The sequence below is a fragment of the Mixophyes fleayi genome, chromosome 1 (genome assembly GCF_038048845.1).
Source record: "Mixophyes fleayi isolate aMixFle1 chromosome 1, aMixFle1.hap1, whole genome shotgun sequence".
NCBI lineage: Eukaryota > Metazoa > Chordata > Amphibia > Anura > Limnodynastidae > Mixophyes > Mixophyes fleayi.
The window spans coordinates 306,197,194-306,215,257 of record NC_134402.1 but is presented as its reverse complement, the minus strand read 5'-3'; the positions used below and the strand labels follow the sequence as shown (position 1 = coordinate 306,215,257).

The window sequence follows — 18,064 nt, the reverse complement described above, 5'->3', positions numbered from 1 at the left end:
GGAGGACACAGATGCTGAGCTCTGAGCCGCCTCATAAATATATCCTGACGCTTCCTTTAAATGTAACGCCAGGGTAACCAACTCTGGGTCCTGTAAGGACTGTGCTAGTTGCTCTGCCCATGTCTCCATGGCTTTGGCAACCCAAGCTGAAGCAAACGTGGGTCTAAAGGAAGAACCCGCTGCTACAAATATAGATTTTAACTGGGATTCCACTCTGCGGTCAGTGGGATGCTGCAGAGTAGCTGAGCCCGGGGCCGGAAGGAGAGTATGACGGGCCAAACGGGCTACAGGATTATCTACTTTCGGAATTTCCTCCCAGCGAGCCACGTCCTCTTCCTGTAACGGATACTAGGAAGAGAACCTTTTTGGAACAGAAAACTTTTTATCAGGCTGTTTCCAGGCTCCCTCAGCAATATCTCTGAGTTATGTAGAAGGGGGAAAACGAATAACCTTCCTTTTGGCCTTTTTAAATAGACTTCTGTCTCTAGGACTAGGATCCTCCATTTCTGGGAGGTCCAACGCTTGCCTCACCGCTAAAACCAAATCGTCAATAAATTGATATTTAATGACTTCTTCCTGTTCCGAAGATGGAACCTGGTCAGAATCCAAATTTGAATCTGTTTCCTCTTCTGAAAGTCCCTCTGAATCAGAAAGGACAATGAGAGGTCTAGCGGATCTGAGCCGCTTTCTTTTAGCTGGGGGCAGGTCTGGGGACTCAAGCAACTGGTTAAGCTTTTCCAAACACTTAATAAATGCAGAGGAAGGTCCTGCTTTAGCCGTTTCAGTAGAAACCGTGGCAGCAGGGAGCCCCACAGGAGTATTAGCGTTATTTATCACAGACGCTGCCACACTAGACAACAATTGAGTAGATTGGGAGACCATCTGTGCCAAAGAGGAAACCGACTGTGTCAGGGAAGCTACCCAGGCCGGTTCCTCAGTCGGTGGGGCTGGAAGGAGCTGGGTCTGTGCAGAGGGCACCTCTCCTTCACAGGCTGAGCAGAGCGCCAACGGGTCTTTCTGCCCATTAGGTAATTTAACTTTACATTTAGAACATGTAAAATATTTTGCCATAGGGCCTTTTCCCTTTTCTGTCATTTTAAAAGGAAAAGCACACCAAACACACTTAGATAGATATCCTAAAAGATATTTTCTGAGAGACAGAGTTTACAACAAGAAACAGACTATTGTGTAATAAAAGCTGTACCTGTATGTGTGTAACAATTAAAAGATATATGTGCAAGTAAGAATATATTTACAATCCTACTAGCCTCCCTCCTGTAACCACATAAACAGTCAGTAAAAGGTTAAAGAAGGGTTTTTGGTACTTAGCCAAAAGGGCCACTCAGGGGGGAAGTCCAACAGCAGTGTCCTGGTGTCTGCTCCCTTGGAGATAAGTTCCTTCCCGGGCTTCTGATTGGCGCCAGAGTCCAGACTGTACCATCTGTGCTGAGAGCAGGGGAGCTCTTGTGATAGTTCCCCCTCTGCAGCTTTCTGTCTCTCTCTTTTCTTTTTTTTTTTTTTTTTTAAAAAGGAACTCTTATCGATGAAATTGGCAGAGTTATGGAGGCCTCTTAGAGGTCTCCTGCAGCGTTATAGTACCCTGATGCCCCCTCTTATTCACCTGAGGGGGGATCTTGGTATGGCCCCGTTTTTCTCCTCCTTCTTTCCTGTATCTCCGCGGTCCTTGAAAAAAAATCATGGCCGCCGGCAAGATGATACGATAGGCGGCGCTCTGTGCCTAATGGCAGCGCCGGTTATCGTGGAGCCTCCTGGAGTGACAGCGGTCCGGTGAGACCGCTTGTCACTCTATCCTGTGACCGTTAATGTTCTGCCATTGAGAGCAGTCTGCCCAGTTTGTGTGAGTGTGCTCTCTTTCTGTAGAACACACTCCCAGCTCTGCCCTAAACTGACTAAACTATAAAAATTTAAAGAAAAAATAAAGTTATATACAAAAATAAATAAAATAAATCACTAGCTATTTCTAATAAGCCCAACTCCTTTGGGCACCTAGAAAAAACTGGGGAGGAAGAGGCAGGGATATTGTAGAGGGGAGGGGTCTGTCAGCAGTGTTAAAGATTAACTAGCTAGGTGCCAACTCCCGTGCTCCCCTCCACAACCCATGGTAAGCAGTGTCCCCCAGACTGGATGAAAGAGAAAAATAACTCCTTTTCTGCTTGTGTCACTCTGTCTTCCTCTGTAAATCTGGAATCTATGTTAACACAACTGTCCATCCTCCTAATACGGACATAAGGCCTATGCAAAATTGATACTTCTTGGCTGCCATATTCCAATCAGTATTGTCCATTGATGGAATTCCAGCACATACTCCAGAACAGGATGTGAACCTTGGCGCTGTTAGACAAAACAGACTCTGCAGTGCTACACAATGTGGTGGTCAAAAACTTCAGCAAACGCTTGCAAAAAGGCGGACCATGAAAAAGGTAGAGGATCTTGTCTCTCCAGCAACAGACATGGTTTCAGATTACGCAGACAGGAGCCTGTCATGTGGACAAAATCATCTCAGAGCATGGCTGCTGGCTTCTTAGTGAACCAGGCTTGTTTTCCTCCACAAGAGGTAGAGGACTGCTCTCTTGACACCTGAGGCTTTTCTCTATAGGTAGGCTTAGGAGTTGCCTTTTGTCACTGAAAACATAAAAAGGCCAACAAACCAAATGACAATTATTGAAAAAACATTTTCAATAACAAAAGGCAATGACATTTCATTTAAAATGCACACCCACCATGTTTTCAAACTTTTACACATTTTTCCCCTTTTATGATCTCAATAAAATGTCAAAGAGAAAAGAAAAGAAGAGAAAGGAAAGAAAGTGTATTTATTAGAGGCACACCAAGGATATATATGGACATCATCATCTAACATTTATTTATATAGTGCCAACAGATTCTGTAGCGCTTAACAATTGGGAACAAATGTAATCTTTATTATTTATCAGTTCAAAACAGTTTGAGAAAATCCCTAATTTGCAAATAGCAGAATATTTAAAAAAATAAAAATATATAATGTAGTGACAAATCTGTGGGAAAAAAAGTTAAATGAAATTGCAGTATAAAGCTTCAGTAAGAAAGAAAAAAAAAGAAAAAAAAAAAAAGAAAGAAGAGGTGAAGAGACCATTCCCTTCAGCTATACGCTACGTGCTCGGCATCAAGCTGCTGAAGCCTAGAAATACACTGAGCCAGGGATGTAGCCCAATGGCGAAGCTGTGGCTGAACACGCACAAGGTGTCCATGTCTAACTGTCCACTAGACAACTTAGACTGACATTTCACGTATTAATAAATACAATGACTGATGAAACACCTCCAGTCATAGTGAGCCAGCGAGAGAGAGAGAATGGAAGCAGCAGACACCTGAAAAAACTAACCAAGATAAAAAGCACATAGACCCACTCAGTAAATAAACCCCCTAGCTGTGGATACTACCCTGCAGCTGGAATGCTGGCAACAAAGAGCAGGAGCTTAAAACTGTTTGTCTATTTTGGTAAACTGAATGCTGCCATGGAGGAGGTGCCATTCTGCCCGGGGCTGCATCTCTCCCAGGGACCAGCATCTTTAGCTAATGTCATAGAAGACGACCTCCTTACAGACAATGGTGCCTAATGCTGGTTACCTTCTTAAAGATGATCCCCAACCTGACCCTCGTCTCTACAATGAACCGCAGAACACTGCACTTCCTGCAAGTCCTAAGTTTCAGAGGATGACAGCAAACAATCTGCCTCATCCCTTCTAGCGTGCCCTCTGAAAGAAAACCTAAAGGATTGGGATACAGAAGAGGAGGTAACTTATAGAAGTTGAAGACATTTAGTGCCAATGTCGTAATGGAGACTCTAAGTGAGGAAGTTTTTTTTTTTATTATTAAACCTTTATTTTAATGGCACCCACATAGTGTATTATACAGCCCTTTGCAGAGAATGTTAAATCATTGCCATCGCTGAGCTTACAGTCTACATTTTCTATTACACACAAACATAAGTCATTCCAGCAGCCGCACCAAAGTGCTTTGAAAAGTATAGTACCAGTGTGTACTGACAGCATATTTACTACAGCAATTACTTTATTTCGTTGGGTGTTAAAGCTGCACTGACGTTATAGCAAGCCACCACAAGGCTCAAGCAATGTATAAGTAACAGAAAATACATACATGTGCACAACCCATAATAATTGAATAATCTTATACTTCTCAAGTTAAACATTAACAAATACAATACACTCTGCTGACATACCTCAAGGCAGAAGTGAATGACGTCCGCCAGGTAATGAACAATGACTGACACTTCACTTTCTATCAGCTCATCAAAAACTTCCATTGCTTCACAAGCCTGTACCTGAGAAAGAGAAAATGGTAAGAAAACAAGTTATCAAGATTTAACAACAATAATTGCGCAATCAGAGATGCATATAAGCATTTAATATCAACATTTCCAAATGTGTAAATTTTCAAAGCTTCACAGTTTGCATATATAATAATAAATATATATACACTACTTCAGCACACTCACATATGTGGTTTTTACTCTGTCAGATCTAAAGAAACATATTTGCGTGACTTCCCAGATATCATGGATCATTAATGGCTTGCACCTCCCCAGGCAGCTCAGCATTTTTCAAGGAGGCGGCAGTCATTGGCCTGTTTGTGGAGTAGAGAAATCTAACCTCTACGTCCACGTTTCACAACTGTCTGGGTTGTATAAAACGGTTTCTCAGTTAAATGGCAACAATGCTGCCTTTTTTGTTTTGTTTAAAAAACATATCCCCTGTAGATGAACATTATATTTCCTCAATTATGGGGTACTAGGTCTGTCCAATATCTTGAATATACACACAGGTTGTGCGGTGTTTTTTAAATACTTGAAAGATACATTTGTATCCTTAACAATGGTTCTTACAAATATATTAACCCAGTTGGAAAGAAGTTCCGCCAATTGCATAATCCTTTTGATATCTTTCATCGCTAGGGAGCTCTTGGTACCTTCGAGGTGGTTGATGTATACCACAGCAGTGGCAATGTCAGACTGATTTATCACTGGCTTTACACTTAGGAGAGGATGTGCTTTTACTAGAGTATTTAAGACCACTCTTGGTTCCAGAACATTGACTGGTAACATTGACTATTTCCAGATCCATAGTCCCTGCATCCGATGGACACAGTCCCAAATGATGACCTCTGTTGAGGTGGTTTATCATAAGACACCAAAAGAGCAACAAATGGATCTTTGGGAACAACTTTATGAGTTGGTTAGATAATTGATGGTGTGATTTGTTCCATTTCGATAACAATCCTATCTGGAAACCCCACATATGGAATTGTGCAATTTGTACTGCCTCAAGAGTCGAGATTATCTTCACTGGGACTTATTTGGCAAGAATACTCTGCTGTATGGTGTTCTAGTAGTCCTAGAAAAATAAGCGCTGAGCAGGATAAAAACTGGGCTTCTGGTAGTTGTTGAGCTACCTGTGAGACTCTAAAGTCTAGACCATCATCTGCACATGAGCTTGTCTTAAGAAGAGCCGAGGATCCGGCCTTGATTAACAGGTCGGCCAAATAAGGGAGGACTATCACATCGCTAGATCTCAAAAGAGCAACCATCACTGCCATGACTTTTGTAAAGACTCTCTAGTGCCACTTCTAGGCCTGAAAGGATAATGTTGACATGTGTCTGAGAATCTGTGGAGGCACTGGTGACCATTCCAGATTGCAACATATCATCCCTGAAGTACATGGACACTAGAACCTAGTTCTTCTCCATGCTGTTTATCACCAATCTCAATGATTCCATCTGGAACCTGTGAACTTGAAGATTGGAATTTTCCAGAAAGATCCGCCTGAATGGGGGGCAACAGGTATCCCAACCCGAAGCTCCAGGGCATGGTTATGACGTAGACGGTCACCACCAACGGGTCCCTGGCTATTGAGCTCTGGATGCCTTGTATGAATACTGACGAAATTGAGGGAACCTGGCATTCTGCTAATGCTAGGATCCGAGATACCTTCCTCATTGCTGCAGAACTTCTTGTCCTGCCTTGTCTGTTGACATAAGCCACCTCCGTGTCATTGTCAGATTGCAGACGGACTGGACACTCCCGAAGGATGGCATGGGCCCCTAGCAGGTACATCCGCATGGCTCTCAGCTCTAAGATGTTGATAGGACGGGAGGTCTCCTGACGTGACCAATGACCCCGAAGATGGAGATGGAGGATCATAGCTCCCCACCCCTTCAAGCTGGCGTCTGTGGTCACAATGATCCAGGACCACTTGGCGAAGCACCTGCCTATGTCCAGGTGTTTATGGACCATACACCACCGAAGAGAAACCCGCGCCGCCAGGGACAACCGGATTAGTTGACAGTCCAAGAGCAAGTGGGATCCTGATCACGTTAAGAGGTCCCACTGAAATCAGCGGGAATGAAACTGCCCGTAGGGAAGAGTCTTGAAGGTGGCCGCCATTTTGCCTAGGAGGCGCATGCAGAGGTGCATTGATGGCCTGCTTCAGGCCAGAACTCAATAATGTTGTGTCCTGAACTGAATTGATCTTGTCCTCTGAGAGGAATACTATTTGTACACTGGTGTCAATTATGAGCCCCAGGAAGGTCATCCTTTGGCAGGGAACCAACTGGGGTTTGAGGCAGTTGATTATCCTGCCGTGGCCCCCCAGTGTGCTGATGGTAAGTGCCAGCTAAAGTAACAGCTGGGCTGACAAAGCCTTGATGAGCAGGTCGTCTAGATATGTAACCATTCTCACTACCATGGAGTGAAGACAGGCTGCCAGGACAGACATTTTTGTTAACACCCTTGGCACCGATGAGGATGAAGGGTAGTGCCCTGAATTAGTAGTGTAAAGCACCTACCGTAAAGCGAAGCAGTGCCCAGTCTCCGTCCCAGATAGGGAGATGCAGATAGGTGTCTTTGATGCCTATCGACGTTAAGTATTCACCTGCTTCCAACCCATTTATTACCGATCGGAGGGACTGCATGCGAAACCTGTCCACCTGCAGGTGAAGATTTAGCATCCTTAAATTTAGAATGGGTCGGAATAAGCCATCCAGCTTTGGAACCAGAAAGAGGTTGGAGTAAAACCCCTGTCCTCTCTGGTTTCCAGGAAATGGGATGATGACCCCAACTGAAATAAGAGAGATGACACAATGAAGCATCGCCTGCCTTCTTTCCGGATCCCAGGGCAGGCTGGTTGAAAAAAAACAAAAAAAACAAAAACGGCGAGGGGCTGGAACTGCAAGACCTTTTATGTAGCCCCTTGTCATGATGCCACAAATCCAACCTTCTTTGGAGGATGCCATCCACTGGTCCCTGAACAGAAGCAGACGTCCTCCCACTCCCGCGAGAATGGGTGAACAACAGTCAGGCTGTCTGCTTTTTTGGAAGCTAGGGTGAGGGATGTCTCGCAGAGTTGGAAGACCTACCTCTATGAGACTGACCCCTGTTCCCGAGCAGTATGGCCCTGGAGGTCTGGCCTCTACCAGAGGGCCCCCCTCCCTGAAAGGGCTGGCGGAATGAACCAAATCTTGGGAGTTCTAGATTTAGGTACATTTACCGGAAAGCAGGTACTTTTGCCACCAGTGGCCTGGCAAAAAATATTGTCCAATTCAGGACCAAAAAAAACCGTACCTGAGTAAGACAAAGTTTCTAATGATTTCTTTGACTCAGTATTTGCATCCCAGGACCTCAACCAGAGTGTTCTTCTGGCTGCTACAGCTGTTGCAGATATAGAGGATAAAAGGGAGGCTGCGTTCTGGGCCGACTCATAAGTATCCTGAAGTCTGGATGGGTGGACCGATGTCGTTTGATTCTTGTCGGAATAGATCTTTGCGAGTCCAAGAAATGGTTTAACCGATATAGGCCTCTGACCAGGGATGAGGATCAAGCTGATTCTCCAGGAGAAGGACCTGCAATAGTTAGTGAGGATGATATGCCAGCAGCTCTAAAATCCACTGCTGCAAGGTTACTTTGAAGGGTAAATTAACCCAAGGGGCTTCCCCCGGTCATCAGGCCTTTCAACATACTATTCGGCTCCTGCAAGGTTACCAAAAGTCTGCTGGTTCCCATGTAAAGGTTTCGGGCACTGTTAAGTGGTTTAATGTGCGGAATGGATATGGCTTCATCAACAGAAATGACGCCAAAGTAGATGTCTTTGTCCACCAGACAGCAATAAAGCGAAATAACCCACGGAAGTTTCTGCACAGTGTTGGAGACGGGGAGACTGTGGAATTTGATGTTGTGGACGGAGAGAAGGGTGCCGAGGCAGCAAATGTGACTGGCCCTGGTGGTGTACCAGTAATAGGAAGCAGATTTGCACCCTACCGACGAAGGTTCCGCAGACGTTTCTACCGGCCAAGAGGAGAGAATGCTGCAGAATCTGGTGGGGAAGTAAGTACAGAGCAAGTGAGCGAGGGAGAGAGAGCAGAAGAAGTGTCCTCTCAGCAAAGACCTTACCATCACTGGTAAGGTGACTGATGCAGGGAATGGTCAAAAGCTATTAATGTGAATGGGAGAACCACAGCAACCGCTGGTATCTCCGCTGGCCTAGCAAGAAGCTAAACAAATATCGCAACAGATTACACAAGAGAAGATGCCCACACCGGTTCCTCCGACAGAGGTGGTACACCAACCTGGGCATGCGTGGGCTGGGCCCCCGCGTCTCAGTCAATGCAGAGCGCCCCCCAGGTCCTGTTGTCCAATAGGTAACTTAGCTTTACACTTTGAACAAGTAAATTATTTTTCACGAGGTGCCTTTCCCTTGTCAGACATGTTTCTGAATGGGAATAGTGTCACCACAAAAAGAAACAGAATGCAATGCAGAAAGTCACAAGGAAACAAGTTTGATATAGATACAAGGATACAACTAATCCCTGGCCTTGTAATAATATAAGAGTATAAGCAGTATGTAACATATATGCTAACGCACAACAAACTATTTAGTAATAATTGAGTATAGAAATCTACAGCAATATAATATATATAGCTACATGGTGGTACTTAGCCTTCCAACGAGCTAAGCTAGATCTACAGGAAAGGAGTCTGTCAGCAGCGCCTACAGTGTTCAGGCTGAGAGTCTGCTGGTTTCCCGGGCACTGTTCGGAGTCCTTGGAAGATTCCAAAGTCCTGTATGCGGTGGGGGAACTCTATTTTCCTTAGTTCTGCCCCAGAATTCTTCCTGGTCCTGTAATAGCGATCGATAGCTGCAAAATCTTAATTTGGTAAGCCTGCAGCGATCGCTCCATTCTGTCTCCACTGCTGTGGTGGATAATATGTATAAGCAAGTTCCCCCCTCTCCTATTCCTGAGGGGGGAACCTTGCATGTTTCAGGTTGACAGCCACCACTGATCCGATTAGCGGCGCTCCTTGCCTTTGATAGCAGCGCTGGTATATTGGAAATTTATCTGTGTGACAGCGGCTTCATTAAGCCGCTTGTCAGAACAGAAGAGCCGCGGATGTTGTCAATGAGAGCCGTCCAGCTCTCACTATAAAATGCTATAGTGCAGCTGTATCTCCAGGAAGGGTGCCATCTCTATAGAACACGTTACCTGTATTCCTGAATTTAAAAAAAAAAGGAAAGAAAATATAAAAGAATAAAAATGATAAAATAAATAACCTTTAGTAAGAGCAAAACAAAAAAAAAAACAAACTTCCTTGGGCACTTAATCTAAAACTAATGAGCTACAGAGGTTGCAGAGGGGAGGGGTCTGTCAACTTGATACATTTAACAAAAGTTAACTAGTTAAGTGCCAACTCCACGCTCCCCTCATACAACCCACATGGTAGCAGTGTCCCCCAGATTAGATGAATGAGAAATATAATTTGCTTATTTCCTCTTCCGACTTCCCTGCAGCCCTAAAGAATGAGATGTACCCAAGCAATTTAAACATAGGAAGGGCTCAAATTTACAGTCACGGATTATGTAAACTCAAACTATTTTTTATTGGCCTAATGGCTTGAGCAATTTTTCTTCCAGACTGAGCATCTGAAAATTACATCAACGCTTGGTAAAGGTATGAAGCAATGGCCATCCCACTGCTTGGTAGATTTCTGGCTTGGTAGCCAGAGCGGGCCATTCCTGATTGAAAGTGTCCTCAGAATTTTTTAGGCACCTATCGAATTCCGTCCTTATATGCCTGTGCATTGACTTCTCAGATATGCCTGTTTATCTTTGAATGAAGCATGCCCTTGTCATGCCCCTGAAGGAAAGGCAAAAAGCTGATCAGTCTTTCCAAACATATCTCTTGTAGCAAGTTAGAAATTGCCCTGACAGAATCTAGAGTATCTAATCATTTTTCCTCTTTACTAATTGGCTGATTTCAGTGTCCCTCAACGGATGCATGAGATAAATATTTATATTTTTATTTCTCTATTGTCATTGGTAACATGTCAACAAATAAAATGCAAAATAAAATACAAATTTAATTTTTCTACTTCTAGTGAGCGCTCTATTACGTTAAGTAGAAAGCAGACACCACAGGGTACACAATGATATGATATTTATAATATCAAAAGAATAACAGAAGGAACTGGAATTAAAAGGTTACCTCATTGATCACTGTTAATTGTTTGATGGCTGTTACTAACTTTGGGACCAAAGACCTCAGTAGGTTCTGTGAAAAAAAAAACAATATGACACAGAAATTCAATATAAAGGCTGAGAATAGAATTAAAGTAAATGTTTTTTCAGAGAAATAGAGAAGATGTGGGCTGCATGGCACTTACTGTTTCATTACCAACCAGTTCATGCACTATACTGGTGAGAGACTGAACAGTATAGAAGAGCACTGGTCCATTCTGAAGATCACATAGCGTTTGATTGAAAAGTTTGATTAAATCGGGAAAGTGGGGCCGGAAACGGTCAGCATTGAGGTCAACAGCGCAGCGAAGAACCAAGAGACCAACCTGAAATGAAGAGTATAACATGTTAAAGATACAGCTGCAATATTAAACTATAGTTAAAAAAAATCCACCAAAAATCTGAAATAAAAGTTGAACCTTAAAGAGGGAATAGGCAAGTTCAACACTAGCATCCATAGCTTACAGAAAATGGCAAAAAGTCATTGTTTTATTCAGATAGACAATCGCTACAAACTTTTGGTTTTCAAAAGAACATGTCAATGTAATATCCCTGTCAGAAACAATATTAAACAGGATTCATTATAAATCCAAAAATGTTTTGTATATTAAGAGAATTTAGTAAAATTTTAAGTCTTACATTAGAAATGTATCTGTACACCAACTCCAAATATGTTGAATCCCTTTCTCCAAACCCAATGAGGAACACTGGAGACAATGGAGTAGCCTGTGATCACAATAACATGGGCACTTTCAAATGTAGCTCTAAAATTTAAGCTACTCCACCTCAACTCCCCATTGGCTACTTTTAATTCCTTAATACTTGTCTAACAAAGCCCTGAAGGACAGAAACAGGGGTACAAAACAAGAGCAAGAGGAAAAAAATATATTCTTACAATAACCTAAATCCGAATAAGGATAAAAAAAAGGAAATAAATAAGGATCATATTCATTAGAGGGATCAAATAAAGAGAAAGTGTCAGAGTGTGCAGGGAAGGAACTTAACAGGTTGTTGATTGAGGAAAATGACAACGTTTGATCTCATCAATCTTGTCCTTAAAGGAAGAAGCAAGATCTTGTGAATTGATGGCAGTTGGAGGGTAGAGCTAAAAAGGAGTTTTGCAGTTCCATTGGAAAATGAATCCACTCCGGCTTCTTTCAGAGGACAGAAATTATTTAGAAAATCCATTCATACTGATAGAATAAAGATGAAATAAACAGAGGTATTCCATATGTTTTTGATATTGCCCCTCTCCCAATTAATTTTTATTCTCTGTAAGGAGACTACGGTGAAATCAACCACAGCTAACCTGAAAGTCTCAAATATCAGATTGGGAGACAAGAGAATTCAAATTAGTAATTTGCAGATAACCTACTAGGTTTGGCACAAATTTGTTTGCACCAGTCCCCAATCTGTAGCTAAGAGCAGGGAATTTGGGAGATTGCAAAGTCTGCAGCTTTAAATCACTGCTCATCCCGAGGACAGTGAAAGGTTTGAAACAGATCTTTTGGTATTTGAGATGAGAATGGTGCCAGACAAAGAGGAAAGCCTGTCTCAGTTGTTACAAGAGAATTTCCATCCTTTTTATCTTAAGTTTGTACGGAACTCCTACAGTGGCAGTGCAAAAATCTTCTTCCAGATGTGGAGGACTAGCCTTGTGAAAATTAATATTCTACCTAGAAACTTCTATTTTGTACCTTTGCCTATCCAGGTCCCCTTAGGTGCCTTCTAGATGCGCAAACACTGATCAGAGAACTTGTATGGGGAAATATATTTTATAAGCAAACATTTAAGAGGCCTGCAGCTCCCTCGCACCTCCTGTCATACACCTCCTGTCATGCAGTTACGCCTAACAGAATTCTGGAACGGATCAGGGTAAGAGACACTAAACAATGGATCTCTCAAGAGGAGCATTACCTGTAGGTCCTTGCAAGTGTTGCACCATGTTTGCCGAAAATACCAGACCTTTTAAGTATGGCTGTGGACAAGGGTCTTCCTTGCAGGCAAGCTGCTGGGGTTCATCCGTTTCCTAAAATTCAAGCTAAGTGTATCCTACCACACTTCAGCATTGGCAGTATATACCTATCCACCACTCTATGGGGTTGAAGGACCTAGTAAAGGAGACCCAAAGGGAAGGCCTCTGGGGAACCTTACAATCTCAATGATATAAAATTATAAAAAATCTATTTAGTGGGATTTTCTATAACTTCACACTTCACAAACGCGAGGGAGGGAGACCTTGGTGAGGTCATTAAACAACTCAACTGGGGAAAGCTCTTCTAATTCACACACGCTAGCCCTTTGGTTGTTTCCATACCAGCGACTTAATATAAAGTCTATCAAGGTGGCAGGGATGTCTAAATCTATTCAACAGAATGTTTCCCAGTGTTCTGTTGGAGAAGAATGAGGTGTTGGGCAGCCCTCTCCATATCTGTTAGGAACGCACAAAAAAATTATTCCTATTCGAAGGGTGTCATGAATACTGCTAAAAACATAATGCATGGCACAGTCCATTATGATCGAGAATTCTGACTTCTAAACTGGACAAGGGTCCTATCTCAAATTACAAACCATAAAGAAATAAAAATAAATCTGTATTAAAGCACTTAAACAATGCTGCAAAAGCTAGAATCCAGACTTGATAGAGATTCTCCTTTCCTCCAACTGTGAAACATCGATTCACCACAACGCTTGTCAAAGGTTAGGCTGAGACATTGAAGGATCGCTTACACAGGACGAGGAAAAGCAAAGGGGAGACCAAACCTCTCTGTTCAGTGACAAGTCAAGTAATTGGCTATTTAACTTAATTACCCAATCCCGTGCTTTGGTCCTTACTTTTTACCTGACCTGTTTGTTTCCACAATTTCTCAATTCAACTAGCAGGGGCATCAACAAGTTTATCAGTAATACAACACCAATTTCTACTAGATGGTTATGCCGCTCAAAAGTTAACCGTAATTTGACATTTGTTGAAAATGTGGCTTGTATTGTAAAATTTAGCAATGCTACTCTGTGTTATTCATGTTTTATTACCCTAAATCAATAAAAACTGATTGAACGACAACCCAGATTTCCCCCCTGGCCTCTCAAGACAGTCTTTCCAACATTGGATTCAAGCAGGAATAACTTGCGTCGGCCAGCTGGTGGACATGTCTGGAGTCATACCCTTTGCTGATTTACAGGCAAAATGGGGTCTAGCCAATGTGGAAATTTGGAGACATATCCAACTGAGACACTTCGCATGTTCTAGGGGAGTCTGTGAGGAGGCAGGCAGGACTTACACGCAGTTTTAGGCCCTTTGTACTGCGGCCCAACGCCCTAGGCACACTTTATCATCTATATATAAGATTTTGATTGTGCATTTATTCAAAGCGCTACCTAAATTCACTAGGGATTGGGAGTGGGAGATAAACATAGTCATACCTGAGTCAGAGTGGGGGAACATATTTCAGCGCACTCAAGCTAGCTCTGTTATAGTATAAGAGTGGTTGAAACACTTTATAAAATATTGACTCAGTGGTACCGGTGTCCCAGTCTCCTGGCAAAATGTTTCCTGGGGTCCCTGATCTCTGTTGGAGGTGTCAGGGGGCATCGGGCACTCCATCACACATATGGTGGGAATGCACGGCAATCAGAACTTTCTGGGATGCGGTCATTCTCATCTCCAAAACAATTGTGGGAATTGAATTACCAAACTGTCCGAGATTTTGGTTACTTAACGACACTAATACACCAGTTTCCCAATGTAAAAAGTCCTCAGTAAAATATCTCAGTGGTGCTACTAAGGCTGTGATACCAGTCCACTGGAGATCACCGTTAGCCCCCACTATAAAAGAATGGTTTGCACAAATAGACTTTATATGGCAATGGATGAAGTAATTTATTAGGCAGCTGATAAATATAGTGAATTCTACATGCTGTGGTCGGAATGGATCGAGTTTAAAGATACAGTGTTGTTCGCTCAGTGGAATGTATGAAGCCCACCTTCCTCTCCCCTCCCCCCCTCCTCCTCCCTTGCCTTTCCTCGCAGTCTTCGCCTCCATCCTCTCTATCCCCTATCCCCCTTATTTTATTTTATTTTTTAGAGTGGTTAAGCAGATACACACCTCTTTGGGTGAACCTGTAATTGTTGTTGTGCAATGGAAAGTCTAAAGTACTATATTTTTGTGTTCATATTGTTGCATACATATGTATATGCTGTTTCATTTCAATAAAAACAGATTATATACACAACAAAAAAAAACTGATTGAACACACTTAAAAAGAAAAAAAAAAAGTTATAAAACAGATTAGCATATCAACATACTATACTTCTTCCAGTGTGATTTTTCAGTTCTTTGCACGTCTATTGATTTTCCAGACATTGTAGCCTTTCCCAGGTGGCAAACTAACCGTAAACTATGAGAGTGTGCTAGGGCCATGTCTGTTTTTATTCATTTTTATTTCAAGAAAACTGTTTTGAATTTATATTTTCTGTGTATCAATTTATCACCCTCACCATTTTTCTTGAATAAGCATTGTGACTTTTTGTCATATTCGTCCATTTAATAATGTTCTGTCTTTGCGTACTGAATTTATGTGCCAGATAGGCTTAGCTATTATAAAACTATATTTAAGGCATGGGATTGCTAGGCTTGCAGTGACTGATTAAAAAAAAGTCTGATTTCAGTTTGGTAATAGATAGGGCATAACTCAAGACTTCATAAGAGGGCAGCACGGTGGCTAAGTGGTTAGCACTTCTGCCTTACATCACTGGGGTCAGGAGTTCAATTTCCGACCATGGACTTATCTGTGAGGAGTTCGTATGTTCTCCCCGTGTTTGCGTGGGTTTACTCCCATACTCCATAAACATACTGGTAGGTTAATTGGCTGCTAACAAATTGACCCGTGTGTGTGTGTTATGGAATTTAGACTGTAAGCCCCAATGGGACAGGGACTGATGCGAGTTCTCTGTACAGTGCTGCGGAATCAGACCTTTGTGGGGCAGAATTTTGGGTTTAGTAGTGAACGCGAGATATCATTTTTTTTGTTTATTTTTCATTGACTTATTCACACTTATATGTCACGCATGCCCAGGCGAGTTTAGTTGTGACAAGAGTATACATGGTAGACAAGTAGGTACAGACAGAAGGTAGGTAGTGCTTGTAGCCACTTACAATCTAATGAGATTCCAACATATACGAGTGCTACTACACATCTGCTGCACCACTCTGCAATACCAACAGTGACTCCCCATTTCCATGAGAATTCAAGCTACTCACTCTCTGTAACTCATCAACTTCATACATCTTTTACCTAGTGATGAAATACACTCCCTCTCACTATCTTAGATATGCCTCCTGTCAGCACTTCACCTCTCATTCCCAACTCAAAGACTTCTAACGTGCTGCTATCCATTTACGGAACCCTATGCCCTGCCAGACCACACCTACCCCCCAACATTTAGTCTTTCAACACTCTCTCAAAAGCAATCTATTCACTACAGCCTATCCAAAATGACACTACTCCCTCATACTGAATATTTCTCCATCTTCGAGTCTGGGGGACACTGCTACCTTGAGGGGTTGTATGAAGGCGCATGGAGTTGGCACTTAAATAGTTAACAACTAAACTTGCTGCTGCTGACTCCCTCCGCTCTGCAACCCCATACACTTCAGTTTTGTTTAAGTGTCCAAGGAGTTGGGCTGTTTAGATACTGTTGCTAGCTTATTACTTTATTATTTTATTAGCGTACAACTCTAAGATAGGAGAGGATATGTGTAATTGTTTTACACTGTTCCTGGTCGTTTTTATTAGGTAAAAAAAAAAAGAGGATTAAAGAAGAAGAACAGGCAGGGACAGCCGCTAAGTTTTAAATCTCCTTCTCAAAGTCCTTCCAGGGGACATTGCGTTCCCTCCCTTTTGCTGTTCTACGGTTTAGTTTATTTTGTTGTACCCTTTTCTTGGGACTTTATTACTGAGGTTTATCGGGTTACAGAGGGGAAAAATCAGCAGCAGCAAGTTTAGCTGTTAACTATTTAAATGCCAACTCCATGCGCCCTCATACAACGCCCCATGGTAACAGTGACCCCCAGTTGGACTCGAAGAAAGATTTAACGCAAGCATAAAAAAACCTCTTTTTTTTTTACCAGCTACAGTCTCATCCAAAAACGCAGAATGCCACTAGCTCCAGATCTGTTATTTTTACCATCCAATGCTGAAGTGCTGCAATTATATGATACTAGTAAAAGTATAAGGTTTAAAGAGGAAACTTCTACTGCACATACACTTCACATTATGCTGCTACATTATGTACATGGTAAAATCAGCTGCAAAAAAAAAAAAATCACACCATGGTGGAAATATATAAAATTCAGAGGTGAAAAAAAAAAGTGAAGGCTTGAGAGACAAACAGATGTGAAAGACTGACAAATTAACTGCCAAAATGCAACACAGAGAATGTGAGAGCGCTAGAAAATGTAGAATCCATAAAGAATAAACCTACAAACATAAAGCCAGCTGTGGAAGAAAAAAAAATAAAAAAAATTCCACAAAGGGCCATTGTCCAGGAAAATCCGCCATGTTGGGTACCATAGTACCCAACAATGCGCAGAGCCGAACATTGCTATGATGTTCGGAGGCACTAAATTAAATTCCTCCAATAATGGTAAACTAGTAAGAAAGTGTTAAATACACACCTGTCTCTGCTCTGGAATATCACTTTGAGATGCTTGGAGCACAAACTGGATGAATTGTGGCCAGCGTTCTAACTTCTCACTCCTCAGAATCACAGCAGATAGCTGTGCAACAGCATAGCGGACTTTGTGCCTGAAATGACATATACATTAGTGAAACAGAATAAGTCCAGAAAAGAAAAATAAGATAAAAACAAAAAGAAAAATAAGAAAAAGACAAAAAAAAAAATAATCAGTAGCCGTTACAATAAATTAAAGAATAGGAGAAAAAAAAAAATGAATTTTTAGACTTATGTTAAATCATTTTCTCTGTGTCTATTGGGAGACACTGGAAACATTAGGGTATAGAATTTGGGCACTTTAAATCTGGCTCAAAAAGTTTAAGCCCCTCCCCTTTTACCCCGCAGTCTGCCAGGGCCTTCAGAATTTTTTTCAAAAAAGTCCCAAGAGCCAAACCAGGAAGAATTGTACGAGAGATAGAGTAGAGAACGAGGCTCTCCAACAACAGGAAAACAGAACCTTAAAGAGAACAGGAAAGAAAAACAAGATTGCGTGTCGTCCAATGGACATAGAAAAAAGATTTAACAAAGGTATAAAAATCCTGTTTTTTTTCTTTCATCCAAGTGGGGGACACTGGAAAAACTGTCGCTACGGGAGTGTACACTCAGAAGTAGCCCCGAAGCGGATATCTTTGGCTGCAAAACTGTTGAATCTGTAAAACTGTGGACATATGTACCGAAGACCGGGTGACCACGCAACACAGCTGTTTAACAGAGGTGCAGAACCTGGCGGTCTAGGTAAAAAGT

The 18,064-nt window shown here is 42.1% G+C and overlaps 1 protein-coding gene across 1 annotated transcript in view; it reads right to left on the bottom strand.

The window, feature by feature from the left end:
* The window catches only part of IPO4 (importin 4), a 109,015-nt gene that overhangs the window by 74,397 nt on the left and 16,554 nt on the right, over positions 1-18,064 (bottom strand). Inside the window, exons 5-8 of the mRNA XM_075211157.1 lie at positions 17,262-17,391; positions 10,731-10,910; positions 10,553-10,618; positions 4,241-4,342 (exon numbers count right to left, since the gene is read on the bottom strand). Of these exons, the coding sequence (XP_075067258.1) occupies positions 4,241-4,342; positions 10,553-10,618; positions 10,731-10,910; positions 17,262-17,391 (478 nt within the window). The remainder of the gene's footprint in view (positions 1-4,240; positions 4,343-10,552; positions 10,619-10,730; positions 10,911-17,261; positions 17,392-18,064) is intronic.